This window comes from Callithrix jacchus, chromosome 5, assembly GCF_049354715.1.
Source record: "Callithrix jacchus isolate 240 chromosome 5, calJac240_pri, whole genome shotgun sequence".
NCBI lineage: Eukaryota > Metazoa > Chordata > Mammalia > Primates > Cebidae > Callithrix > Callithrix jacchus.
In genome coordinates, this window is record NC_133506.1 from 105,800,451 (window position 1) to 105,827,308 (window position 26,858).

A 26,858-nucleotide genomic window follows, 5' to 3' on the forward strand; every position below is an offset into this window, starting at 1 on the left:
ATTCTTCATATAAAAACATAGTAACTTAGAGGGGAATATTTTGTAAGAAAAACACCTTAATGAAGATTTTTATTCTAGAGTGGGGGGTGCCCAGGAGCTTCTGATCCTCCCTCTCTCAGTGAATTTCTCTTTCTTCTCTTCTCTATCCTTATTTTCTGTGCCTTAGGATGGGGAGATAAGTCTTGGACACACTAGAATATTTCAGGTGACATGCGGGTGGGAAGGAACATATGGCATGAACTGCCTTTAATTGGCTTGAGACTGAGTTAGGGGAAATGATTGGTCGAAATAGAATAACAGGATAGGCTGCAGCGTGGGGAGGGAGCCATGAAACAAACTTCCCTGAAGTCAACCAGGTATCAGTGATGTGCTGGCCAGAAGGCCCAGAACACAAGCTGGGATGGGTGGGTAAAGACCTGTACAGGCTCGAGGGAGTGGAAGGTGCGCAGGGCCACATTTGCGTCTGTACCTCTCTTCCTTTTTGTGCTCTGCCTAGATGCACTAGAACCTGCAGGCGAATTCCTCTGAGATGCTCTCACAGGCTGAAGCCATGTGAGCCGTCTGCATGCTCCATCCCCATTATGTTCCTGGATCAAGTAGAATTTGACCAATTTAAGGAGCAGACAGTTCAGGTGGAGCAGAAAGGAGAGAAAGGACGGGAAATTCTTCACGATCCTCTGTGACAGCATGGACAGCCGGAACAATTTCACCATGGCATGTCATTTGTAGGTTGTCGCCAATTGGGTGGGATATGGAACTGGGACTCTCATTCACAGCAGACTGGAGTGGAAAACAATCCAACTTAGAAAAGCTGGTGGGGTGTTGTGGCTCACACCTGTAATCCCGGCACTTCAAGAGGCTGAGGCAGAAGGATCACTTCAGTCCAGGAGCTTGAGACCAGCCTGGGCAAGATAGGAAGACTCTGTCTCTACACGTAATTTAAAAAGCAAATTAGCCAGGTGTGGTGGTGCACACCTGTGGTCTCAGTTACATGGGAGGCTGAGGTCACTTGACCCTAGGAGGCCAAGGCTGCAGTGAACCATCATCACACCGCTGCACTCCAGCCTGGGCAACAGAGCAAGACTCTGTCTCAAAAAATTAAAAAATAGAAAGAAAAACTGCTTGGTGAGTTGTCACACAGTCAAATACCAACTTCTCCTATGTTCTGGCTTTTCCACTTCTAAAAAATTACCCAAGGGAAAGAAAAACGTTATTTTTCTGTTTTTTAACAACTTTATTCATCGTAGCCCCAGGCTGGAAACAATGTAAATCTTCACCAGCAGCAGAAGGGAGAAATGAATTGTGGTTTTCATACAAGAGTTGCCTCAGCAATAAAAAGGAGCGAGGCCACAGGAAACATCAGTGGGCCTCCCAACTGAGCGGAAGCTAGATCCAAACAGACACATGCTGTGAGAATTCCATTCAGGTCGAGTTGAACAGGCTAGAAGTTACCCTTGGGAGTCACTGACTGGGATGGGCATGAAGGACTCCTGAGAGGCTGGAAATGTTCTGGATCTGCTTCTGGGTGGTGGACGCACAGGTGTTTACATTCCTTAAAAATAGGCTGAGGCTGGATGCAGTAGCGGACACTTGTCATTCAGCAGTTTGGGAGGCTGAGGCAGGAGGATTGTTTCAGCCTAGCAGTTCGAGAGCAGCCTGGGCAGCATAGCAACACCTTGTCTCTACTAAAAATAAAGAAAAAGTTAGTGGGGCATGGTGGTACAGGGAGACTGAGGCAGAAGGGTTACTCGAGCCTGGGAGGTTGAGTCACAGTGAGCTATGATTGTGCCACTGCACTCTCCCTTGGGTGACAGAGCAAGACCCTGTCTCGAAACGAAACAAAAGTCAAACAGAAAACCAGGATCTGTACATTTTACTCTACCTAGACAGTATCTCCATAAAATACTGCTAAAAAGAGAAAATCTCCCAGAGCCCAAGGAGACGCAGGCACAGATAAGAGTTCCAGCAAGTCAGCACCTTGGTATCACCTTGAGCCTTGGCGGCGAGCCACAGGTAAGCAACACCACTAGTGAGTCCAGCCCAGAAAGGAGGCCCTCTGCTCCACACCCTGCCTGGGGGGACCCAGTCATACCCAAAGGCCAGTGTGTTTTCAGACTAATAGACACAGAAGGGAGGTGCTTCGAGGCACAGTGCCAGGCCACTGAGAATTCTAACTCTGGCACCCTTCAGTCACCACAATCCATTCCCAGGGGTTAGCTCTGGTTTTCCGGAGACGAGAAGCAGCCCTTGGGAATGTTCCTTCTCAGAGTATTCAAAGTCGCAGACCCTTCTTGGAGGCCCTCTGTTCTCTGTCCCACAGACTGAGGGATCTTTTCAAAATTTAAGTCTGCCACCTCACACTCATTAGGATGGCTATGATTTTAAAAAACACCCAGAAAATAACAACTGTTGGTTTAGAAGGTGGGTAAACTGGAACCCTGTGAAAACAGCATGGCTCTTCCTCAAAAACCTCAACATAGAATTACTATATGATCCAGCAATTCCACTTCCGGGTACATACCCCAAATAACTGAAAGCAGGAACTCAGAGAGACGCGTGTGCCCATGACTGCAGCAGCATCATTCACAAAAGCCAACGGGTGAAAGCAAGGGATGCGTGCCCATCAATGGATGAATGGATCAATGTGGGCTAGACATACAATTCAGCCCTAAAAAGGAAGGAAATGCTGGCACATGCCACACATGGATGGTCCCTGAGAACATAATGGGCTATACATAGTAGGAACAGCCCACGTTTGAATCTTGGCCCTGTCATTTAATTCTTGTGTGATCTTCAGTAAGTTCCTTCATTTCCCCAAGCTTCCTTTCCTCACCCATAAAATGAGGCAAATGAATGTGAACCTTAGAGAGAGGCTGTGGGGATGAAATGGGGTAATGCATGAAAAGGACTTGGGGCTGAGCGCTGCACATAGTGCCCACATGCCAGCACCTTCAGTTACTCCTGGACTGCACTGATCCTGTGCCCAGACCTGTTCACCTTCCCCAGTAATAGAGCTCCTCATGAAGGAATCCTTCCATCCGCAGTGACGCCTCCAGCACAGCGGGCCTTCAGCAGGGCAGTCAGTGATGCCCGTGGATGCCTGAGTGCAGTTGTACAATGCAGGGGACCCTGGGTCCTCGTCCAGTTCCCTTTGGAAACCTCATTGTATAGGGACAGTTGTATTGAACCATATTCATCACTGAAACACGCATGCACACACCCCTCCTGAGAACAAACATTCTCGCTGAGCGTATTCTACCTCCATAAAGTCAGATATATGGTTCTAACTGCTTTCTAATTGGCAGTGCACCTCTCTCCTGCAGACTAGGATGAAACAGTACTTTGCCTCACTCCATAAATCCAGTAGTTTAACGCAGTGGTTCCAACCTTTTTGCCACCAGGGACCAGTTTCATAGAGGGCAATTTTTCACGGATGGAACAGGGAGATATGATGGTTTCAGGATGAAGCTGTTCCACCCCAGATCGTCAGACGTTAAGACTCAGATTCCCATAAGGAGTGCATGACCTAGATCCTTCATCTGCGCAGTTCACGACAGGGTTTGCACTCCTGTGAGTATCTAATGTCGCTGCCTAACTTCATCCTATTGTGGTTGGAGAAGATGCTTTGTACATACCTGTTGAAATCTGTTGAGACTTAATGTGTGGCCTACCACATGGTCTATCCTGGGAAACGTTCCACAACTTAGCACTATCTTTTGAACACAGGGGGTACTCAGTAAACATCTGACAAGTTCCCAGACTTCTGATGAGAGGTTTTGGAGTCAAAGACGAGGCCAGAGTCCTAGACTAGCCACGCTGCAGCTGTGTGGTCCGGGCGAACACCTTATCCTCTCCGTTTCTTATTCCTTAGCGGAAACATCGTAATTCTTCCATGCCACCTCGTGGCCTTGTGAGGATTAAAGTGAGATGATGGCGTTTATAAAGCACCTCTTCTCCACCTAGCTGTATATATAACTGGCAATCAGGGCTCCTAGAAATTGGACTCGATGAACACCACCTCAGTCTGCCAAGGCTTCCATAAGGCTAAGGCGCCTCCAGCCCAGGAGATGCTGGGGCTGCTCATGGCTTTGTTGCTGCTGGGAGCTGGATGATCTTCCTCTGTGCTTTGTAGGCCTTTGACGACGTGCCTTCTCCATTCCTCCATCTGTTTAGAAACACCTGCTGCTGCGGTCCTGTTATAACTTCTTCCTTTGGAAGGAGCTCCTTAATCCCTAGACCAGGTGTTCAGACACCCCAGATCCATTCCCATGCCACCCATCCACACGGTCCCCCGGACTCATCTGGAACTGACCAAAGCACACACAAGCCCCGGGACACCTTGGTATAACTTTATTCACAAACTCCAGATGCCTGGGCCTAGCTTAGCACAGAAGGCATGTTCTTGCCAGTGGCAAAAAAACCCGATACAGCACGTTTGTTAATACTAACCATTTTAATTTAAATTAATAGCATGTCTGGAAGACAAATGCAGTTGATAGAAAATATAAAAACTTTACTGTACAAATTTTACATCGCATTCAAAAAAAGCAAGTGTGTGGCTTGTGGCCACAGAAGATGCTAGGTTTGCACACGCTGATGAGATCCTGGCTAACACTGCTGCATAGCACAAACTCCAACTGGCTTCACATTTACATGCCCACCCTCCCCCCATGCCAAATCCACACAGAATAGCACAGGTTGCCAGGGCTTGCCATTCCCCTCTGTGACCTCAAGAGGAAATGTTGTAAGGAGACAGAGGGTGTTTTGATTTGGTGACATGGAGAGATCGGCTTTGCTACACATTGCTCACAACTAACCCCAAACTAGCTAGGATTCAAGACTTTGAGTTAGGCAGAAACCCGGGGGCTGCGGCTCTGGTGGTTCAAGGCAGCAGGGCTTCAGAGGCGAGGCTGGAAACTGGGGGTGCCTTGGAGGGCTAAAGCTTGGGCTCCACTCTCAGACCCCAGTGGGGACTTCCGCAGCCCCTAAGAGCTCTCCCCAAGCCCTCCCAGCCTTCTCCATCCCCTTCACAGTTGGCCGTGAGGGCTGAATTCACAGTATCTGTCATCCTTCGTGTTTCCAAGGCAAATGGAGAGAGCACACAGAAGGGCAGGTGTGCCTTCCTAATCTCAGTTCACAGTCACTGAAATACAAGGGAAGCAGGGGGACCATCACGGGGTGGTGTGGGGTTCTTAAAAGACAGGCAGTGCAGAGGTGGCAGGCTGAGAGTCAGAAGGCTGCCCTCAGTCCTCCAATTCCACCTTTGGGGCCCAGTGGCTTCTGGGTTCCTGGAAGATAACGGGGCACCACCAGGTCATCAGTTCCGTAAGAGCAGGGACCATGACTGCTCCTATCTCTAGGTGCCCAGCACTTGCACAGGGCCAAGTGCACTGTAGTTGCTCAACGAGTGCTTAACTGTGATGCTCATGAGAAAAAGCAAAACCCAGACTGACTTTCTGGGGGCCTGCGCATCCCACTGTGGGCTGGCGTCAGGGGCTGGGGAGGAACCGAGCCTGACTGGCTAAGCTGATGCCCAACCATGGGGCTCACCAGGACATCTATCAGGCCTGCTCTCGCCTGGACAAAGGGCACCGTTGCAATAGAAAGGTGGAAGGCTGGAGACACAGGTGATCTCTGGGAAGAGGCGGGCATGTGGGAGGCCCAAAGGATGACAGGGCAAAATAAGCAGTCCCACCACAGCACAGAAGCCCCGCATGGAGCTGAGTCCATGTGGTTTATGGCCAACCCTCAAGTGCTGGGAAGGGTGAAGATGCTGATGGACAGGCACGCTGGCACTGCTATACAGCTGTGCCAAGGAGGGGCTGACCAAGAGGTGCCCGGCCAGGAAAGGAGGCAGCTCCACAGCTTCCTGGCAGAGCAGCTCATCTTCTGTGGCATTTTGACCAGGCTCGGTTTCTAGGGAAGGGGCTGGAGACTGGGGCTCTGGTAGATGGGTCTAACCGCAAGGGGTGGGAGCCACCTCCCTCCCGCCCCAAGTCCGAGCTCAGAGCATGGTCACAGGTTCTGGGCCTGAATCCAATCTCATCTTCACTCCCAACACCTCTTTTTCCTTTCTGGTTTTGGAGCCTAATGCAGCCTAACCTCCACTTAAGGGCTCCCTTGCCATCTGGACTTATCTCTGCAGGTGAGAGTTGCTAATGAAGACAAGTGTGGTGCTCTCACGTCAAAGACTTCCAAATCCAGCCCCTCCTGTTTCAAACACAAGTAGAAGGCCTAGTGGTGCCAGAGAAGGCTCTGCAGATGGGGGCCAGCTAGCTGGGTCTATATGAAAGGGGTCGCGGGCCACATGCTGCCCATCTGAGCTCAGAGCATGGACAGAGGAGTTGGTCATGGGCTAAGGGGTTTCAACAGGACTGACATGGAAGAGGTGGGAAATTCTAGAACCTTCTGGCACAACTGACAAAGGGTTTTACAGTGCCAGGGTCACCCTGTGGCGGGGAAGAGGGCTCAGGTACCTTTGCCATCTACTCCTTCTCCTTCTCCCGTCTTCCTCATTCTCACCCATCCGGCCCTCGAGGTCAGATGTCAGTCAGGGACTGGGATGTATCGAAAAGCCGAGGTCCTGAGTCCCATCACCTTGGTGCCTGCTGGGGGCTTTATCAAAGACTCACATCTGTACAAGCCATGGGTGTTTCCTCACCTTGCAGCAGAAACCCTGGCTGGGAACCACCAGGTAAGTCCAGACATTTTCTGGATTCTGTTTCTATTTTTCCAATAGGAGCGGCCTGGATTACAGGGATGAGAAGGTGAACCCAAGCTCTCCAGGAACTCCAGACTCCATAATCAAGCTCAGTTCCCAGCCAGGGTTTCCTCTGCAAGACGAGGAAAGGGCAGCATTCCTTTGAAAGGACAAGGAGAGAGGCCTAGAATGAGTCCCCGATTCCCTCAATGGGCTCTTGGGCCAAAAAGCCAAGTCCAGGTCAGACCTTGTGGGCTCCCTGCCCTAACCCAAGAACAGCTGCAATCGCCATGTGTGTCTTCCCCTCTGGCCCAGAATGGGTCCTTCACCGCCTACGAGGTCCTCCAGAGGACACGGCCATTTCCGCCATCCTGGCCGTCAGTCCCAGCGCATCTACACACGGACTGTTTCTATTATTAATCTACTGTAAAACATCAGGTTCACTCCGCAGACATACATGTGTAAACATTTGCTGTCTGTCAGGACAGGTTTGGTTGTTGGTGGTGTCATGTTAAGAAATAGCAGGTGCAGCTCCATCTCCCAAATGGGGTTTATTGCGAACAGTCTGAATCTAGGACACGTGCTCCTTGTTGGCAGCGCTGGGCAAGGCAGTCTATTTTTTGTTGTGGTGGTGGTTTGGATGTTTCAGAAATGCATTTTAAAAAGAAAGAGATCAGCAGCAGAAAAACCACATGGCTGGCTACATCTTTGAATTACTGGACTCCAGGACGCCCAAGCCAAACCTTTCAAACCGGGGTACAACTTTGCTGCTGTTAATGCTGTGAAGAGGAACAAAAACAAGAATTATAGCCCCATGGGTCTTCATCAGAATTAGGGTAACACTAGCTAGGAAATGAGCGGAGCAGAGGATCTGGCCTCCAACAAGAAATGAAAATGATTGTTGGCCAATAGCGCTGGCAGAGCTGCCCTGGTCACATGGCATCCAAGGCCCCAGCCACACTCCAGGTAGTTCTACCTGGAGCAACAGTGGCTCTTTCATCTCCGAGTCCCAAGTTCCCAGCATGCTCAGTGCTGCTGTGGGCTCCTCGGAATCATTTTCTCATTTGCGGCCCAGGAAAGCTCTTGCTCCAAGTAGAACTGAGAGAGAAGAGAAACACGACCCCAAAATACCAGGAGTGATGTGACATGTTCCTTTCAGAAATCTACCGAATACTGGGGTGCATCAGGGCCACCTGGGAAGCAGGCTGAAACGCAGATTCCTAGAGCCCAATTCCAGAGATCTGGTTCAGCACATTTTGCTGGGGAGGGAGGATAGGAACTTGCGTTTAGTAAACAGCTCAGTGACTGCCGCGGGGGACATCAGCCATGCTCTTAACAAATGCCGACCTGGGGACTGGTCTATGGCATACTGGGCAGGTGTAAAGGGAATAATTTTGCCAGGGTGGCAGGGTGGGGACAGGGGAGAGACTTTGTTTTCATATGAAACATTTTTAGAGCCAGATACCTCTTTGTTTTAAGACAGCTTTTCTGAGGGTGCCACTGAAGACACAACCCTTCCGAGCTGGTGTTTTTCATGGCCACAGAACTTTCTGTGTCTTCTGATGCAACTCTACAGACGGGACTGAGAGGCAAGAGCCCAGCAGAGGGTTCCTGTGACCAGGGTGCCGGCGTCAGGGCAGCTCTGAAATCATTCCACTCCTTGTTGGACAAAATCCCCATGGGTTAAAAGCTAAGCCAACACCCTCCCCACCTCCGCCCACCCCACACTAGGCACACACTCAGTGCTCACAGGCTGGTAGGGTGTGGAAGCATCTCACTAAGGTGTTAGCAGTAAGACAGGGCCACCCAAACAAAAACAAGACCAGCCCTCAGAAGAACAAGGGAGCAGTCAAAGTCACGTCCAGGAAGGTAGTTAGAAGCTGCCAGACCGCCTGGGAGGGAGCTCAGTTAGTGGGATCCTCTGAGAACAGTTACTCAGGCATACGCAGGCCACGTGGAGGGGGCAGAGGGCCAGTTTTAAAAACAAAGCAAAAGAAGGGCTCGAGAGAGACGACTGGAGCAGCAGAGGTGGCATCCCCTGGGTTAGTGCCCGCATCTCATTGTGCATTTTAGTAGAAGTCACGATGCCGAGTTGTTGATTAGGAGGAAGAAAGCTCCTGGTGCATGCAAGGCAGCCAGGCCTACAACCTACGGGGGGGAAAGAGAAGAAAGCAAAGAACAGCGTCAGGACCACAGCCTCATGCGGAGCCTGCTGGGAGCTACAGGCCGGGCCAGAGCAGCTGGGCGGACTCCCTTTCCCTTCCAGAGAGAAGGGTCATCCCGGACTCCATCCTCCACGCTTGGCTGCACTGCAACCTCAGAAGGGAGCGTGGGCACAAAGAACCCTCTCTAAGCTCCTGCAGGGCACAGTCGCAGCACGTTAATAAAGAGGCTGGCCCAGGCCCATGGCTCCTTAGCCCTTGATGAGCAAATCTACCTCCAGGAGTAATTCTGCTTCACTGGATTCTCTTCTCTTGAGCTCTGGCCAGGGTGACTGGGCCCCTGGGGACTCAGATCAATGACCCAAGTTCTCTCTGACCCAGGGACAAGCCATCCATCTACTCGTGGTATGGACAGAGGCCCCAGCCACATGCTGTGGCTCTTCTTTCACCCAGCGAAAAATGCAAGCCTGTGTAACCCTTGCTGGTGGCCATTTCAGCTGCAGAAACCTCACTTTGGTTTTCGAGAATAAACGATACAAAGATGGGAGAAGCTGGGAAGCAGCAACAGAAAGGAAGCGGGGTTTGTGTCAGGACAACCAGAGACAGGCAGCCAGAGAGGGAAGGAACACACTATTCCTCCAGAACCGGACAGGAGCTCTTAAAGTCAGGGTGGCCGTAGCGTCCTTTTCCATAGTAGCGGCTCCTCCAGCGGCTGGGAGTGCCCAGCGACCGTTCCGCCAGGCGTGAGAAGAGCGCAGTCCGGCCCCGGCAGGTGATGGAGTCGGGCCCGTGTGGACAGGTGGAGGAATCAGATGATGGGAAAGGGGGAGATGACAGAACAGCACATCCGCCACCCCCCCACAATAAAAAGGTGACAGGGTCAATGGGAAAGAAAAGAGAAAGTGAGAATTAGGGGCCAAGCATGTAGAAAGTGAACACTCAACAGGAAGCCTGACACAGACTCACTCAGGAAAGGAAAACTCGCATGCTTTCCTTGAAGGGGCTGGGCAGGGAACAGCCCATCTGTGACTCAGTTTCCTGCCTGTGAAATGAGAAGGTGGGAATGTATGGTTTCTAGGGAATCTGGAATGATGCCCTGAATGCCAGTGTCCACCTAATGGAGTCTTTTCTTTTGTGAGGGAGAAAACCAGGGCCCAGCTTGTTAAGCGAGTTGCCTGAGGTGTGATCGGAACTTGGCCTCACCACCTCACATCACCCTCCCTGAACTGCTAAGAGTCCCATGCTCCTGGTCTCTGCTGGGCTCAAAATCCAGCCCTGATGACCCTTCTTCCAGAGACTCTTCCTCATGTCCCCCAGATGGACGCAGAGGCCCCCGTCTGGGCTTTATCAAAGCACCTGGCATGTTATCACCCTTTGCCCATTCATTCATGCACGTCAAATATTTAGTGACCAACTCTAATGTTCCTGGGATTGTACCAGGAGCCAGGAACATAAAGGTGATAAGAAAGAGTCCTGATGTGTGCAGGTTTCATTTCAGTGCATGTCTGTCTTTATGACACTGGAAACCCCTTGCTGGTGGAGCTGTGGCTTTGGCTACCTGTGTTTCCCCAGGTGTGTGGCAGATGCACAGTAATGGCTGCCTAAGACGCACACCTCTATGGTTACGATCCACTACCCCACATTTGTGCTGGACTCCAACCCATCCTAACTACAAAATACTAAACCCAGTATTGCATGAAATATGGTATTCCCTGACCCCACACTGTCATTCCTCCAGACCATCCGTCTACCTGGCCTGAATCAGTGAAGCACCAAGCACTTCTTTAGTGAGTGACTTCTGCAGGAGAGAAAACTCATGCTGGGTCTCTCCTCAAGTGTAGCTGGAGGCCCACTTTGACTCAAACCTGTAATCCCAGCACTCTGGGAGGCCACGGCAGGCAGATCATTTGAGGTCAGGAGTTTGAGATCACCCTGGCCAACATGGTGAAACCCCATCTCCACCCAAAAAAAAAAAAAAAGAACCCTACAAAAATTAGCCAGGCGTGGTGGCAGGCACCTGTAATCCCTGCAACTTGGGAGGCTGAGGCATGAGAATTGCTTGAACCCAGGAAGCAGAGGTTGCAATGAGTTGAGATTGTGACACTGCACTCCAGCCTGGGCAACAGAGTGAGACTCTGTCTCAAAAAAAAACAACAAAAAAATATAAAAGACACAGTCTGGAGAATGGGCGTGGTGGTTCATGCCTGTAATCTCGGCACTTTGGGAGGCCAAGGTAGGTGGATCACCTGAGGTCAGGAGTTCGAGACCAGCCTGGCCAATATGGTGAAACCCCATCTCTACCAAAAATACAAAAATTACCCGGGTGTGGTAGTGTGCACCTGTAATCCCAGCTACTTGGGAGGCTGAGGCAGGAGAATCGCTTGAACCCAGGAGGCAGACGTTGCAGTGAGCCAAGATTGCGACATTGCACTCTAGCCTGAGTGACAGAGGGAGACGTCTCAAAAAAAAAAAAAAAGACTCTCTCTGGAAAACAATGTGCGAATGTGCGAGCCAAATCTGGCCACACGCTAAGAAAGGTTCTGAGTACTTTAAAGGGTTGAAAAGTAGTAACAAAGAACATGTGACAGAGACTGTGTCATTGCAAGCCCAAAATATTTACTACCTGACCCTTCCCAGGATAAGGAAAGCTGCCTCCACACCACACCTGGCGTTGGTAAGGGAGGTGGGGATGTATAGCTTCTCCAGGCACTTAGTGACACACATGCACAGGGACGGGAGCCCCAGGGGCTTCCTTGGCAGTGGGTAGCAGACAGGCTCTTCCTGTCACTCCCATCAAGAGCAGCTCCACTTTATGGGTTTTATATAGTGGGGTTCTGTGGGAGACTTCACTTTTAGAAAGTGTCCTTTTCCTTAACATTTAAAACTGGTTGGGCCAGTGGCTCACACCTGTAATCCTAGCACTTTGGGAGGCTGAGGCAGGAGAATCACTTGAGCTCAGGAGTTCGAAACCAGCCTGGGCAACACAGAGACCTCATCTCTATGTGTATAAAAACTTTTTTTTTTTTGAGATGGAGTTTCGCTGTTGTTACCCAGACTGGAGTGCAATGGCTCGATCTCGACTCACCGCAACCTCCGCCTTCTGGGTTCAAGCAATTCTCCTGCCTCAGCCTCCCGAGTAGCTGGGACTACAGGCGCACACCACCATGCCCAGCTAATTTTGTATTTTTAGTAGAGACGGGGTTGTTGACCAGGATGGTCTCGATCTCTTGGCCTCATGATCCACCCTCCTCAGCCTCCCAAAGTGCTGGGATTATAGGCATGAGCCACCGCGCCCGGCCTAAAACCATTTTTAAGAAAAGTTTTTCAGAAAGGTAAAACTATTCTTAGTTTGCAGAGTGTACAGACACAGGTGGCAGGCCATACTTGACCTACAAGGCTGGACTCCTGGGTGAGATGAATCGTTTCACTTTCTACAGGATTGGAGGCAAAAATACCAAAAGAAGACTATTTCATGACATGTGAAATCCCAATTTCCAGCATTAAGTCCTACTGACATGCAGCCAGCTCCCTGGTTTATGCCGTCCATGGCTGCTCCCGTGCTGCGACGGCAGAGCTGAGATGCTGTGACAGAGACGGTGCTCAGCACCCTGCCAAAGGCAGCTCCTGGAGAGAGGACCTGATTGGCCCTCTTGGCCTGCAATGTCTCAAATATTCACCTGGCCATTTACAGCAAGTTTACCTGCCCTGGACCTGACCCAACCCCTAGCCCAGAGACTTTTTGAGCCATGAAAACTGAGGCCCAGAGCATAAAAGGACTTCCCAGGTTCTCACAGAGCATTCATGGCAGGGCAGAGGTCTCCTCTGAGTGTTCTAACAGAGGCAGCCAGAGGACAAAGGAAAAAGGGAATGAGATAGAAGGCAGGAGAGATAACAGTGGCCTGTAATCTGGTGGTTATCACCCCCACACCAAGGAGTGCAAAGGGTTGTGCATTAAACCAGGAGGGAGACAGCTTCCAGCATCAAACTACCACATAAACCCAAGTGACTGTGGTCCCCATAAGACGTGGCTGGCTTCTAGTGCTTCAGTTGGTGACATCGTAGCAATACTGGCTCTGCTTATTTCAGTGATGCTTACAGTATGTCACTCTGACTTCTAACTGGCCCCATCTTGCCACTCTCTCACAGAACCTTCTAGTCCTGGCCTGGCCTGGCATCAGTGCTGGTCTGCTAATACTGATGATGCAGTTTGTCATAGCTGCAAATTGGAGGTGCTCACCTGTCAAAGGGAGTCTCCAAAATAAATGTGGTAAATGAAATCCTGGTATCACTCTGGCTAACCTGCTTCGTGTATTCCTAAAGTCCTGGGCAGAGGCTGGGCATGGTGGTTCACACCTGTAATCCCAGCACTTTGGGAGGCCAAGGCAGGCAGATCACTTGAGGTCAGGAGTTTGAGACAAGCCTGGGGAATATAGTGAAACCCCATCTCTACTAAAAACACAAAAACAGCCAGGTGTGGTGGCATACGCCTATAGTCCCAGCCCCTTGGGAGGCTGAGGCAGGAGAACTGCTTGAACCTAGGAGGCGGAGGTTGTAGTGAGCCAAGATCATGCCACTACACTCCAGCCTGGCAACAGAGCAAGACTCCGCCTCAAAAAACCCCCCCAAAACAAAGTCTTGGGTAGAAAGAGCAGAAGGAGCCCTCTAAGACCCCAGGTGAAGCTGCGAGGGCCTGGCTGGCAGAATCTGGCTCGTATGGGAGGCACTTACTCAGCTGACTTCCAGAAGTGCCCGGGGTGGGAGAGCCGCCGGTTCAGCTTGGGAAGTTTCTCCAGCATGTCCATCAGCAGGCTGAAGCTGGGTCTCTCCTGCAGGTCGAAAGCCCAGCAGGCTGACAGGATCTCCTGCAAATGGAGCTGCCGTCAGTGGTGTATGAGCTGGCTGGGAGGGAGGGGGCACACAGGAGGGGCTCCACGAAGCGGCCCTTTGATGTTCTCAAGTACCTCTAGCTGGTGGCCCCTGAACACCCTGCCGACATGAAGGGCTGAGAAGTAACTGGGTTTCAGAGAAGCACTCATGCTTCTGGCTCCACGTGAGATGCACTAGATTACCTCGCCTCCTTCCTTCTTAGATCCACGCCCACCCCAAAGTAAGAGTAACTACGATGAACAGACTAGCAACGGGAAAGAGATCAGACAAGGGGCTGTTGGTTTTCTGAAGATGAAAAGTGCAAGGTACAAAGTTCACAGGTGAAAGGAAAGATACTGGGAATATGCGCAGGGCGGGGCTGCAGCAGAGGAGGGAACCTCAGCATTAGCAGAACTGTGGCTGGAGTGACAAGGAGGACTCAATGTAGGGGCAGCAGCTGAGAGTCAGCAGAACAGCTGTCCCGACTGCCCCCAGAGCAGAGCCCTTCTGACTGCGGCACTGTGCTGCCTGCTCTCAGGATCCATGCATGTGCCAGCACAGCCCTGCAGCTGCTGATTCAGAGCTGCCTGTGAGGAAAGGCCTATTCCCTGCACATATGACCAGGCAGATACATACACCCACACAGACTCAGCAACTCAGGCTTTTGCTCTTAAATACTAGACTCCATGGGGTTGCCTGCCTATCAGGAAAACCAGACAGAGATCAAAGATAAGCAGATCAAGAAACTATCTCTGGAGGGTAAGGGGCGTGCATGTGCGCCTGTGTACATTTGAGTGAGGCAGCTACTCTATACATAAAACAAGACCAGGCTGCAATAAAAAAGAAATCAACAAAGAAGGAAGTGCTTGAAATTAAAAATACAATTTCTGAATGGAAACATTAAAAGTGCTGAATGATAAAAATCAAGGAAATTCCCCAGATTGTGGGCTCAATTCTAGGAACAGAAAATACGAAAGAAGGCAAGAAGAATGTAGGCTCACTAAGAGGAACCAAATTCTGTCTAATGGGGATTTCCACAAAAGTAAACAGACTACTGGGCAGGAAATTATCAAAGAAATAATAAAAGAAAATTTACTAGAAACTTTCAAAAGTAGCATCTGTCTTCAGCTGAAAAGGTATCCAATAAAGGGACCTCACTTTTTAAAAAAAAGTAAAAAAATTAAAAACTCTATACTCAGACACAATTTTATGAAATTTTCTCTATAGCAGGGATAAACCGAAAATCCTAGATGCTTCCAGAAAGAACAAGATAAGCATCCACAAAAGGCTGAGAATCAGACCAACATCAGACTTCTCAACAAGACCTTGGACATTTAGTAGACAGCAGGGCAAAACCCCTGTGTTCTCAGGGAAAATTATTATAAACCTGGAATTCTACTCCTGATGTGAGGACAAAATTAATAACTTTTTTTAGGCATGCAAGGATTCAAAGAGTATCTCCCATTCTTCCACTGGGAGGCAGTTTCTTCAGGTTTCACTGGAAGTTTGTTTGCTAGAGTGCAAATAAAGAGGGGAAGGCACGAGACATAAGAGTGCAACTGACCCAGGAGTAAACAAAAAGAAGGGTAACAGCTGGGTAACAGGCCTAACATCCCACTGATTCAAGTGACAAGAAACCAGTGGGCTCTGAAAAGAATGAAACAAATTCCATTCAAGAAGCAGAATGCAGAAGAAGCTGAAAGACCTCAGGAATATGAGAAAGGTGTTTGTTTCTACTTTTTTTTTTTTGAGACAGAATTTCGCTGTTGTTACGCAGACTGGAGTGCAATGGCACAATCTCGGCTCACTGCAACCTCCGCTTCCTGGGTTCAAGCAATTCTCCTGCCTCAGCCTCCCAAGTAGCTGGGATTACAGGCACGCACCACCATGCCCAGCTAATTTTTGTATTTTTAGTAGAGATGGGGTTTTACCATGTTGGCCAGGATGGTCTTGATCTCTTGACCTCATGATCCGCCTGGCTCGGCCTCCCAAAGTGCTGGGATTACAGGCTTGAGCCACCACGCCCGGCCGAGAAAGGCGTTTATTTCTTTTTTCAGCAATAAGAAAAGGCAAAAAGAAAAAAAAAAAGGCAATTAGAAACTACAGGAAAAACCTAAATTGCTGTGGTCCAAACGTGAAAGCCAACAAAATGGCAAGCCTTTAAGCAACTGATGAAGTAGAAGAGATGGACCCACAAAGAAGAAAACGTAATCCCAGTGAACTACCTGACCAGTGGCTAACAGCACTTGCAGTCTATTATAACAGTGTACACACTGTTCATTATCTTCTCACTTTTAGCCTCCATCATTACGAACAGCATGGAAGATTTAATCATGGCCACATTAACAATAAATAATGGGAAAGCTGACCAAAGTAGTCCAGCAGAAAGGAGAGAGTGACGAGTGAAAAGCTTATAGACCGAGGTGATACCTCTGGTGAATGACCTAGGGTGAGGGACTGCTGGTTTTCACTAAGAACCCTCTGGTCTTTTGATGTCTTCCCATGTGCATGGACCCTTGGGTACAATGACTAGTAACTCACTGGCTGCCTCAGAATATAAAGCAGTACCCAGTGGTGAACTAGACAGCAGTATGGCTGGAGAGACAAATAAAGGCGCCACTCAGAGGGCACACCCAGCTTTTGTCTATGATAAAAAGTCACTTTATTGCATGGACCAGTGTTCCCCTACCCTTAAGAGCAATGTGTTAAGAAGGGAAGGCAAGACAGACAAAAGAAAGGGAACTCCCGTGAACCATGAGCTAGCCGCCAGAGCATCTGCTCTGTCCCCACTCCCCACGCCCCATCCCCAAACTGGTCTCAAAGCAACCATCACCCGCACTAAAAGAAATCCTTCTAATTACTTCAGAACTCTGGCTGTGCTCTAGAATGATCTGAGGAACTATATTTAAAAATAAAAAAACTCTATGATCTTATTCCCATCCCAGGCCAATTAAATTGGCACCTCTATGGGAGAGACCCTGATCCTGGCATTTTTATCAAACTCCCAGATGATTCCAACCAGCAGCCAGTGCTGAGCCCTGACGCCCTCACAGCCCTCTGCTCAGCTCTGCTCCAGCCTTTGCCTCCCTGACGATGGCACTTCCCATTCTCTGCTCCAAGATGCTGAGTGTGCAGGAAGGAAACAAACTGCTGCCAGGAGGGCAGAAGGAAGAAGCTCCTTTCTTCCAGACACAACAAATACACATAACACTCTGCTTTATACAAAGATGTCCTTGCCAACTCTATTGTAAAGAGAGGTGAAAACTGGAAAGAATCTCCATGTCCAGTGACAGAAGCAGTTACATTTCGGCTCGGCCGTAGGACAGTAGGGTCTGACAGCCTTAACGACAAGGATTTGCTAATGATTTGAGATAATGAGCATAATAAAATGTCATGTGGAAAAAGTCACAAGAAAACAATCAGCTAGATGTTATGACATTTATGTCTTAAATTTTTTTTTTTTTTTTTTTTTTTGAGACGGAGTTTTGCTCTTGTTACCCAGGCTGGAGTGCAATGGCGCAATCTCGGCTCACCGCAACCTCCGCCCCCTGGGTTCAGGCAATTCTCCTGCCTCAGCCTCCTGAGTAGCTGGGATTACAGGTACGCACCACCGTGCCCAGCTAATTTTTTGTAATTTTTAGTAGAGACGGGGTTTCACCATGTTGACCAGGATGGTCTCGATCTGTTGACCTCGTGATCCACCCGCCTCGGCCTCCCAAAGTGCTGGGATTACAGGCTTGAGCCACCGCGCCCGGCCCTTCTTAAATTTTTTTAAAAAAAGACTAGGCTGGGTATAGCTCAGGCCTATAATCCCAGCACTTTGGGAGGCCAAGGTGGATGGATCAGTTGAGGCCAGGAGTTCGAGACCAGCCTGTCCAACACAGTGAAACGTCTCTACTAAAAATACAAAAATTAGCAGGGTGTTTTGGTGCATGCTTGTAATCCCAGCTACTTGGAGGCTGAGGTGGAAGGATCACTTGAATCCGGAGCCTGGGTGACAGAGCAAGACTGTCTCAAAAAAAATTTAAAAAGACTGGAAGGCAGTGGCTACTTCAGCTGCCATTTGTGCTGCTCCAGAGCCTAGCCAAGGAGGCTACAGCCACAGCCAGGAGCCCAAAACCTGTATCTTGAGCCCACTGGCAGTTGCAGGAGGCAGATAAAGAAGGGTCCCCGGAGAACCTCTGTCCCGCCCCACAAGTGTTTACAGCAGATATTTTTGGGAAGATGAGGAAACCTGCACAGGGTCTTGCCTGGGTACACCTGCAACAGACTGGAGACCCATATGCACTGGGGGAATGGGGTGAAGCCACCAGAATTTGTGCCTATGCAGGGGGAAGAGCCTGACCTCTTCAGCTCACGTGTGGTAGCCTGGTATTCAATCTGTGAGGCAGGGGCCTGTTGGGAGGACCCCTCTTTTTGGTTGAGAGCGTTCTTTTAATGAATTCTGCTCTCCTCTCCTCACCTTTCAATGTGTCCATGTGCCTAATATTTCCTGATCATGAGACAAGAACCCGGATTTTAGCTGAGCTAAAAAGCAAAAAATCCTGCATCACCACTACACCCTCCTAAGGTGCCCAAGGATGCACTGAGGTGCAGGTGGTGTTCAACTGGCCCTGGCCCAGAACGATGCCAAGGACGCACTCAAGAGTGTCAGGGAGGTGCTCATCACCCAAGCCCCTTGCCCAGTGCCCCAGAGGAAATGGATCAACTGGCCAAAGAGGAGCCTGCTGTTAGTGTTGTTACCTAGTATTTTGGTGTCATCTTTGGAGGCGCATACCTGTACAAATATTTTGCACTTCAACAAGATGACATATACTACTGCGAAATAAAGTAGATCAAATATAATGTCATCTTGAGTGAGCCTTCTGAGGATGCCCTAGCTGCCTGCCACCTAAAAACTGAGAAAAGTGTTACAATCTATTAAGATCTTGGAGGAAGATGAGATTGAATTCATCACTGTGGATTTGCAGTGACCCTGCCAGCACTGCTCATGACCTGAGCAAGAAGCTCACAGCCTATTCAGACCTTAGCCTGGACAAGTGCTGGGAGGGCCCTCGGAAGACTTCGATTGCTATGCTGCCCGGATACTGACTGCAGCTGCTTATGAACATCAAGGCTGCTTTGTCCCAATCCTATCTGATTCATGGACACATGGCTGTCACCGATGGACTGAAAACAGCCAGTCCTGGAGTTTCTTTATACATCACTGCACCATGACAAAGGGAACTGAAAGTTGTCCGAATCAAAACAGTCACTAATGTGAAGAAAATGCCACAAATCAGGCCTGCGAAAGCCCGGAAGAGAGGCTTCTTGTGCTTGTATGTCTGATAACAAAAACATCCCTAAAGACTCCAAAACCTGCAACCTTGTATGAAGGCCACTGCAACCGTATGCAAAAAAAATACTCCTCCAAGGACATCTGCCCAAAGCAGCCTGTCTAACCTTGGACTGACATCACTCTTGTGATCTTTGTAGCCAGGGACAATTATTAAATACTTCAAAACAATTATGTAATCCTCTTCACTTTTCCCTTTGCCTCCCGGAATAAGCCATTTACCACGGCACGCATATTCCCAGTGCAGTGCTCTAGTTCCAAATAAACATCTTTTGAGAGCCTCTCTCTCTTATTGAGCCTGAGAAAACTTACAAACACAGAGAAACCGTTAAGAAGAAGCCACGCAGATACGAGAAGTCAGCAACCATAATTAAGACTCGGTTTTTTGAAAACAAGTTTGCTGCGGAAACTTCGATTTGTTCTTAACCGTCAAGAAAAACATTATGGGGAAAGATTTAATACCACAGCGTAACACAACTATTTGTAGTTTGAGCAGTGATTTTAAAAAAGATCTTCCTTCATGTAAATAACATGGGGCTTTTTCAGGTATAACTGTAAGGCTGCATGTGGAGAAATAAATAAATAACATGGGGCTTTACTTTCTTCTCATCTTATAAATCATTGAAAACCATTATCTTTAAGGAAAAGAAAAAACACCGAAAGGAATGAAAAAGGTGATGGTGGGTGTAGACAGATATTTTCTTATTTACGCCCCCCGTTCCTTCCCACCCCCAGCAGTGCGTGTCGTTGTCATCTCTAGCTAGACACCTGCAGGTGGCAGAGCCCCTCACCAACCCCACTTCTCAGGTGGGTGAATGAAGGGCGGTTCGAATGAAGGACCCCCAGTCCTACTGCCCCTCCCAGGCAGGGGCTACTCACACTGACTTCCTTCCCCAGGCTGACAGAGGCCAGGACACGCTTCATTCCTTCCCCGCTTCCAATCTGCCAGATGGATGCCTCCGCAGCTTGGTTCTTCAAGGGCCAATCTCTCGCTTGCAGCTCATACCAGACAGTCCTGTGGAGACCCAGCCGTGGCCATGAGCTCTGGGGCCGCTCTGCCCAGCTCACATGCAGGGGCTCTTGCAGCCATCACCCAGCCAGAGGATCAGGACACTTCTCTAACCTTCCTCACTCATTTGGCTTCAGGGGATGCGACGATGGCCTCCTGGAGGCTCCTCCCAGCCTTGGAGGACCTGGGCCCTGTGCTGTCATGCGGTGGGAAGTCTGAGACGGCATGGGTGGTCATTCCGACCTCAGCACAACCCAGCTCTGCCACTTTCTACTGGCTCCTGGTAAAACGGCTTCACCTCAGTGGGGCTGATGCCTCTTGTCACAGGGTTGTTTGAGGAGTACTGAAGTGCCAAGCCCAGCACCTGGCACACATGCGTGCTCAGAAAAGGATACAGTTAAAGGTCAGGGAAGAAGGATGGTGCCAAGGCCACCCCACTGGGAAGGACACCCAGAGACAGCACAGGGGACTGGGGCGGTGAGCCTTGCTTAGCTTCTCCACGTCCCCTTGGCTGTCTCGACTTAGGATGGGCCTTTCTCCATCAGATCCACACTGTCCAGTAGGGGAACCTCTTGCCATATGGGGGCTATTGGCTGGATGAAATGTACACAGTTGAATGGAGGGGTAATCTGGGCAGTTAACACACACCAGAGTTTAAAGACTAGTAGGAAAAAAGAACATAAAATACCATATTCCATATTAATTTGTATGTTGATTACATGTTGAAATAATATTTTGGATATGCTGAGTTAAATAAAATATATCATTTTATAATATATAAAATATAAACAGGGGAAACTAATTTCGCCCATCTCTTTTTTTAATGTGGCTATTAGAAAACTTTAGCTTCTATATTGGGCTCACATTACATTGCTACTGGTCAGCACCCAGCTCTCTGTGGGGTACCAGAGCCTGGCTGGCAGGACGCCCACCTCCCCCAGCCTGGGAGGGACAGTTCTCCGTCAGCTCTGGCGAGCGTCCTTGCAGATCAGCTGGGTGGGGCTGACGGCCAGTGTTAAGCATGGAAGGCAATGACCTACCTTAGTCCTCAGGAAATGACCTTGTGGGGAGGAGCTATTCTTCTCTGCATCTTACTCACGGGGAGGCAGAAGGTCAAGGATGTGGTCACCCAGCAAGTAGCAGAGCCAAGACTCAAGACCAGGTGGAGTTTTACTCCAAAGTCTGGGTTTTCAACACTTAAAAGCCTGCCTCCCTCTGCCACGGATGGCCACCAGGGCCCTACTCACCCAAATGCATAGACGTCAGCAGCTTTGGAGAATGGGAGCTGATCCTCGTCCTTCCCAGGGGTCATCTCACGCACGATCTCTGGGGCCAGATAGCACAGCCAGTCGTGGGACAGCTTCAGCTGGTTCTCACGCCTGGAGACCAGGAAGTCAGGGCAGGGACACAGGCATTTCAGCAAGCAGCCAAGAGGCCTGCCTGGCTCAGGTCTGTCCCAGGGCCAGTAGAGCACCCACACACAGCTTAGAGAACACACCCAGAGCCAGCACGCTGACCCCGCACTTGGGAAAGGCACCGGTGCTTTTGAGGAATTCTACAAATGAGTCATGACCGGGTGTTTCTAGAAAAGTGGGGCAAAAACGGATACATATTGACAGTGAGGAGCCTGTGAAGGTGCGCAGTTCTCTGCTAGGAGAATGGGGCACTGCTCTAACCAGGAACCCCGATCTGCCTGTGGATCTCAAACCTGCCTGGGACAGGTCCTGCAGCCTCACTGCCATGTTCCCTTTCAGGGTTCCCCAGATACCAGGGGAGGGTCCTTTCTCCCCACCCCGACCCCTTCAAGATCTGCGGAAATAAAATGACGCTCTTCCTCATCGTGGGGAAATGAATCCTGGGTCCTTGGCCAAGCTGGTGAACAGCCAGGGCAAATATGAGTGTGGTGACCTGTTCTCCAGGAAGCCAGCCTGAGAATCCAAACATGACCCAAATCTGATTCTGAACCAGAACTACAAGAGCAGGACCAAAGCGACCTGAACTTCTGCAGGGAGAGCTGCAGCTCAGCAACAAACAGTAAAGGGCCCAGACCTCAGGCCTGCCCTTCCCCACCCAGCATCCCCGTCCCACCCAGACACCCAAGACCCACTCACCGTCCCTCTCGGACCACGCCCGAGATCCCGAACAGCCCGAAGTCTGTGATGACCACCTTGCCGTTGTCATAGAAGACGTTCTTGGATTTGAGGTCTTTGTGTACGATGCCCTTAGCGTGAAGATACCCCATGCCCTGGAGGACAGTGAGCCCCAGATCAGGAGGAGTGAAGATGTGTGGTGATGACGGAGCTGCCACCCTGGGCTGGATGCTCTACCCAAAACCCCTCATTTGATCTTCACCATTCCATGCAGTATACTGTCCCCATTTTACAGAATACAGCGAGGTTCAGAGAAGGAAAGTCACTTGTCCCAAGGCACACAGCAGTGAAGGAGCAGAGCTGAGATCTGACCCCAGATGGGTCCATGCTCTTTTAATGTTACCATGCTTCCAAATAGCCACCTTAACCTTGGATAAGGTAGGGGGTATGAACAGGGTGAAGGGCAGGGAGCCAGGGGGGTCAGGAACAGTGAGATTTTCTGTGTTAAGTCGTGAAGGGCCTAAAGGAGCTGGGGTTTTCTGTCAGGATATGCATCACTGGTCTCCACTCTCAGGCAGGGCCAGGGCTCAGGGCAGGGGAACAGAGAGGCATTCCCACAGAGGGGTTCCCAACTTGGGATGTTCCTAATATCTGAGCTGTAGAAGGAGCCCTGGACTAAAACTGAAATCTGGGGTTTGAATTCCATCTCAGCTCAGAGTCTCACTCACTCTGTGGCTGTGGACACAGTGCTCAACGCCTCTGAAGCCTGGTTTCTTATCTACCAAGTGAAAGGTGGCAGTGGGTGATTTCTAACCAATGCTCTATTTGAACTGAGCACTGATGAGGCAGGTACATGGAACGTGGGTGACCCGACACAGGCATGATCTCAACCAAGGTCAAGCTTCTTCAAACACCAGACCCAGGGCTCCTGTGCACCCCAATGCATAGATTATTGCATTTTTAACCTAACATCAATCCAGAGAGGAGGCTATATGAGGATCCCCATTTTAAAGGAGAGAAAACTGAGGCTCAGAGAGGCTAAACAACCTGCCCAGACTCACACAGCGGGTGTGACCAGGATTGAAACTGTCTCTAAGGCCTGCCAAGTTCCTTCCCAAACAAGTCAATTCCATCAAGGCTGATCATATAGATGGTCAGCTCCCAGCTGTGAGTGAACGAGACAGGGAGGAGGAGACAGGGTCCCACCCTTGAGAAGCCTGAGCTAGAGGGAGAGGCAAAGCTGCCAAACTAACTTGACGGGGGCTGACAGAGTGGGAGAACAGCCGAGAGCCCTGGAACTGGCCAGAAACACACCCCCCAACAGCCAGACACCCCCTCACCTTGATGATCTCCTGAGCGATCTGCCTTGTCTTGTTGATGTCCAGAGACGTCTTGGGGTCCCTCACAAACGAGTGCAATGTCCGCCCCTTGCAAAAGCTGTTGAGGGTGGTGGTGGATCAAGCACAGGTCCCGGGCTGGTGCAGCCTGACCCTGTCCCTGGTGGAGCCCATGGGGAGAACTGTACCTGACTGCCTGCCTGCAAGGACTCTCTCCACCCCCTTAACTGTGAGCCAAATCTTCTTTAACCCAGCCGTTGGCTGCTGGGGTCTAGCTTGAACATGCAGAAACACATATGACGCCACGCACGTACACGCACACAAACCCCATTCCCTGAGAGCCAGTGCCTGCCTGTCCTACAACAGGAAACAGCGCATCAAAGCTCCCAGGAACTCAGAGTAGCCATGCTTGGTGGGTTCAAGGCAGGATCACTCTGATGGGGAAGAACTTGGCCTTTTAAGGCAATCACCAGGCAACATCAAGGCACTGGAGATCACTGTCTAGAGTCTCATTACAGTTTTCATTTTTTTCTTGATCATGGGATTTTTATAACAATAAAGGAGTGTGCAAGGAGGGAAAGGGGTAGGGGAGATGTTAGGGCACAGTGACTATTGGAAAAGAAGCCCGAGTTCTGGGGTCCCCACCTGCGTCACCTCCTAAAACCTAGGGCAAGGAGGGAGAATGTGGGGTCACTCCCCTGTTCCAGGGGAGCTATCTTAGGAAAGGACTATGATTTTAGAAAAATATTCTGGAGTCTCAGAGCCTTTGAAAACTGGGGGAGGGGCTGGGAGCAGCAGCTCATGCCTGTAATCCTAGCACAGAGCGAGACTCCTCCTCAAAAAAAAAAAAGAAAAAGAAAAAAAAGAAAACTGGGTGAGGGGTAAAGAGTATTGGTGATTTCCTTATCTGTGTATTCTAAACAAAGTAAGATTGTTTTGTTAATGAATGTTTTCCTGTTTCAGGCAGGTGACAGTGGCTCACACCTGTAATCCCAGCACTCTGGGAGGCTGAGGTGGGCGGATCACCTGAGGTCAGGAGTTTGAGACCAGCCCAGCCAACATGGTGAAAGCCCCTCTCCACTAAAAATGCAAAAATTAGTTGGGAGTGGTGGTGTGCACCTGTAATCTCAGGTACTTGGGAGGCTGAGGCAGGAGAACTGCTTGAGCTCAGGAGGTGGAGCTTGCAGTGAGCCAAGATTGCACCACTGCACTCCAGCCTGGGTGACAGAACAAGACCCTGTCTTGTGTTTCTTTAATTAATTACCTGTTTTGGTTTTTATTAATTTTGGAGACAGAGTCTTGCTCTGTAAATAAATTATGGGACCACCAGTGGTCAGCTCATGAGTGTTACATGACTCATTCCAATTCTTCTGCACTCCAGGGAGGTCATGCTAGCAGTCTGAAATTGACCATGGTGAGAATATTTATACCACAGGATGTGATGGATGTAACAAATTAGGGCTACCCTCCCTACTGACCCAAAACTGGTTGATACACATTTACCAGCACACCACCAGGTTCCGCCTCTGTGATGGGGATACCATGCATGTGTTAGAAGAGAGCAGACCTCAGACCCGTTATTGAGTGCAGAAGGCAAGGCATGAACCAGCATGATCTCTCCTTTGCATTTTTATAAGAAGCAATAAACAGTTTAAAAATGTGAGTATATGCTAATGTCTTCATTTTAACAGAAGGGATGTTAACTGTTTATAGTGTCTCTGACTTTGGGGAGAAGCGCTCAGATGCAGTGGGAGATGACTGGCTTTCACTCTGTATCTTTGATGGACATTTGTTTTTCTATAACCTTAGAAAGGTCTCACTCTGTCACCCAGGCTGGAGTGCAGTGGCATGATCTTGGCTTGCTGCAGCCTGGATCTCCTGGGCTCAAGTGATCCTTCTGCCTCAGCCTCCCCAGTAACTGAGACCACAGGTACCTGCCACCAGGCCCAGCTAATTTTTTTGTATTTTTTGTGATAGCATTTCACTATGTTGCCCAGGCTGGTCTCAAGCTACTGGGCCCCAAGCAATCCTTCCACCTTGGCCTCCCAAAGTGTTGTGATTATAGGCATGAGTCACTGCACCAGCCCGTATTTATTTATTTTTTAGTGTCAGTGAGGTTATGTGAGTAGGAAGTTACATCCCATTTTTGGTTTTCTTCCTTGTACCTCTATTAGAACTTCCACACCTTCGAGGGCATCCAAACAACGTGGCTCCCTGGGAAGGGGGAGGCTGAGTCGGCCACCCAGCATGAGGGCCTGGGGCTGGGTTACCTGGTGATGATGGCCAGGTGGGGTGGGTTCATGCAGGCCCCCATGAAGAGCACCACGTTCTCGTGCCGTGTCTGCCGGTAGTTCATCACCTCTTTCTTGAAGAGCTTCAGGTGGTCCTGGTTGTGGCCATCCATCTCCAGCAGGCGAATGGCCACCTCGCCATGCCAGCGGCCGCGGTGCACCCGGCCCCAGCGGCCCTGCCCGATGGGCTCGCCCAGCTCTACCTGCTCGAAGGGGATGTCCCACTCCTGCAGGTACACACTGGTCTGGCTGGCCTTACGAGAGATGGGGCCCCGCCAGGGCCGGCGAGAGCTCGGCAAGTCGTCCACCTCGTCCTCGTCGTCTTCTGCCTCTGACTTGCCAGCCTCTGGCTCCTCAGCCTGAAAGGAGAGCAGGGAGAACAGGCATGGGCAGAAGATCTGGGCTCCGTGACTTCTCTTCCCTCTCCTGGAGCCACTGCCGGGTAAGGGAGGAGAGAGGCTTCCTGCCAGGGCACCCAGCTGCTGTGGACAGCGGGCGGCTCACTTAGCATCACTGGACCTCAGTGTCCTCATCCTTAATATGTGGCAGTTGGCCCCAGCGAACTGAGGCCCTTTGTCTGGCTAATACTCCAAGACCTACCTGTGAGCAACATCTAATTGTCCAGGGAAGAGCAAGAGCAGCCCTGGCATAGAAGAATTTCACTACACCCATCCTTCTGGAACTCTTGTTTAAACAGAGTTTCTGATTCTCCCTGGGCAGGAGTAAATCAGTCTGTTAACATTCTCCAAGCCATAATGCAATGGAGGGGATCCAGGCTCAGTTGACACTCATGTTCAAGGTTCAAGGCAGTGGTTCACTTATGTAATTTCTTAACCTCTCTGGGCTGGCTACAATCACCTGGGGAGCGTGGGGAAGACAGAGCTTGGACAAGCTTGCTCCATGACAGTCATCATCGTTCCTCCCTGCCATGAACCTCTACAGTGGGCGTCTGGGACAGCCCTTGCCAGGGCCCAGCGCCCACCCCACTCACTCTCAAGCCCCCTGCATATTCTGAGATGGGGAAGGGAGAAAAGAGGGAGGGGCCATCTGTGGACTCATGTGTGTCAC

The 26,858-nt window shown here is 50.1% G+C and overlaps 1 protein-coding gene across 4 annotated transcripts in view; it reads right to left on the reverse strand.

Moving 5' to 3' along the window:
* Positions 1 to 4,335: 4,335 nt before the first annotated feature.
* KSR1 (kinase suppressor of ras 1) overlaps positions 4,336 to 26,858 on the reverse strand; it is a 177,418-nt gene continuing 154,895 nt past the window's right edge. For 2 of the 4 annotated variants that reach the window (XM_054256192.2, XM_054256191.2), the window contains 7 exons: positions 25,770 to 26,149; positions 23,503 to 23,599; positions 22,184 to 22,317; positions 21,320 to 21,451; positions 19,943 to 20,078; positions 13,591 to 13,724; positions 4,336 to 7,479 (listed from right to left, as the gene is read on the reverse strand). In XM_054256192.2, the coding sequence (XP_054112167.1) occupies positions 7,401 to 7,479; positions 13,591 to 13,724; positions 19,943 to 20,078; positions 21,320 to 21,451; positions 22,184 to 22,317; positions 23,503 to 23,599; positions 25,770 to 26,149 (1,092 nt within the window). In that variant the 3' untranslated portion in view covers positions 4,336 to 7,400. Of the gene's footprint in view, positions 7,480 to 9,493; positions 9,575 to 13,590; positions 13,725 to 19,942; positions 20,079 to 21,319; positions 21,452 to 22,183; positions 22,318 to 23,502; positions 23,600 to 25,769; positions 26,150 to 26,858 lie in introns of all 4 variants that reach the window. The other 2 variants (XM_035300984.3, XM_035300987.3) reach the window with 2 other exon arrangements.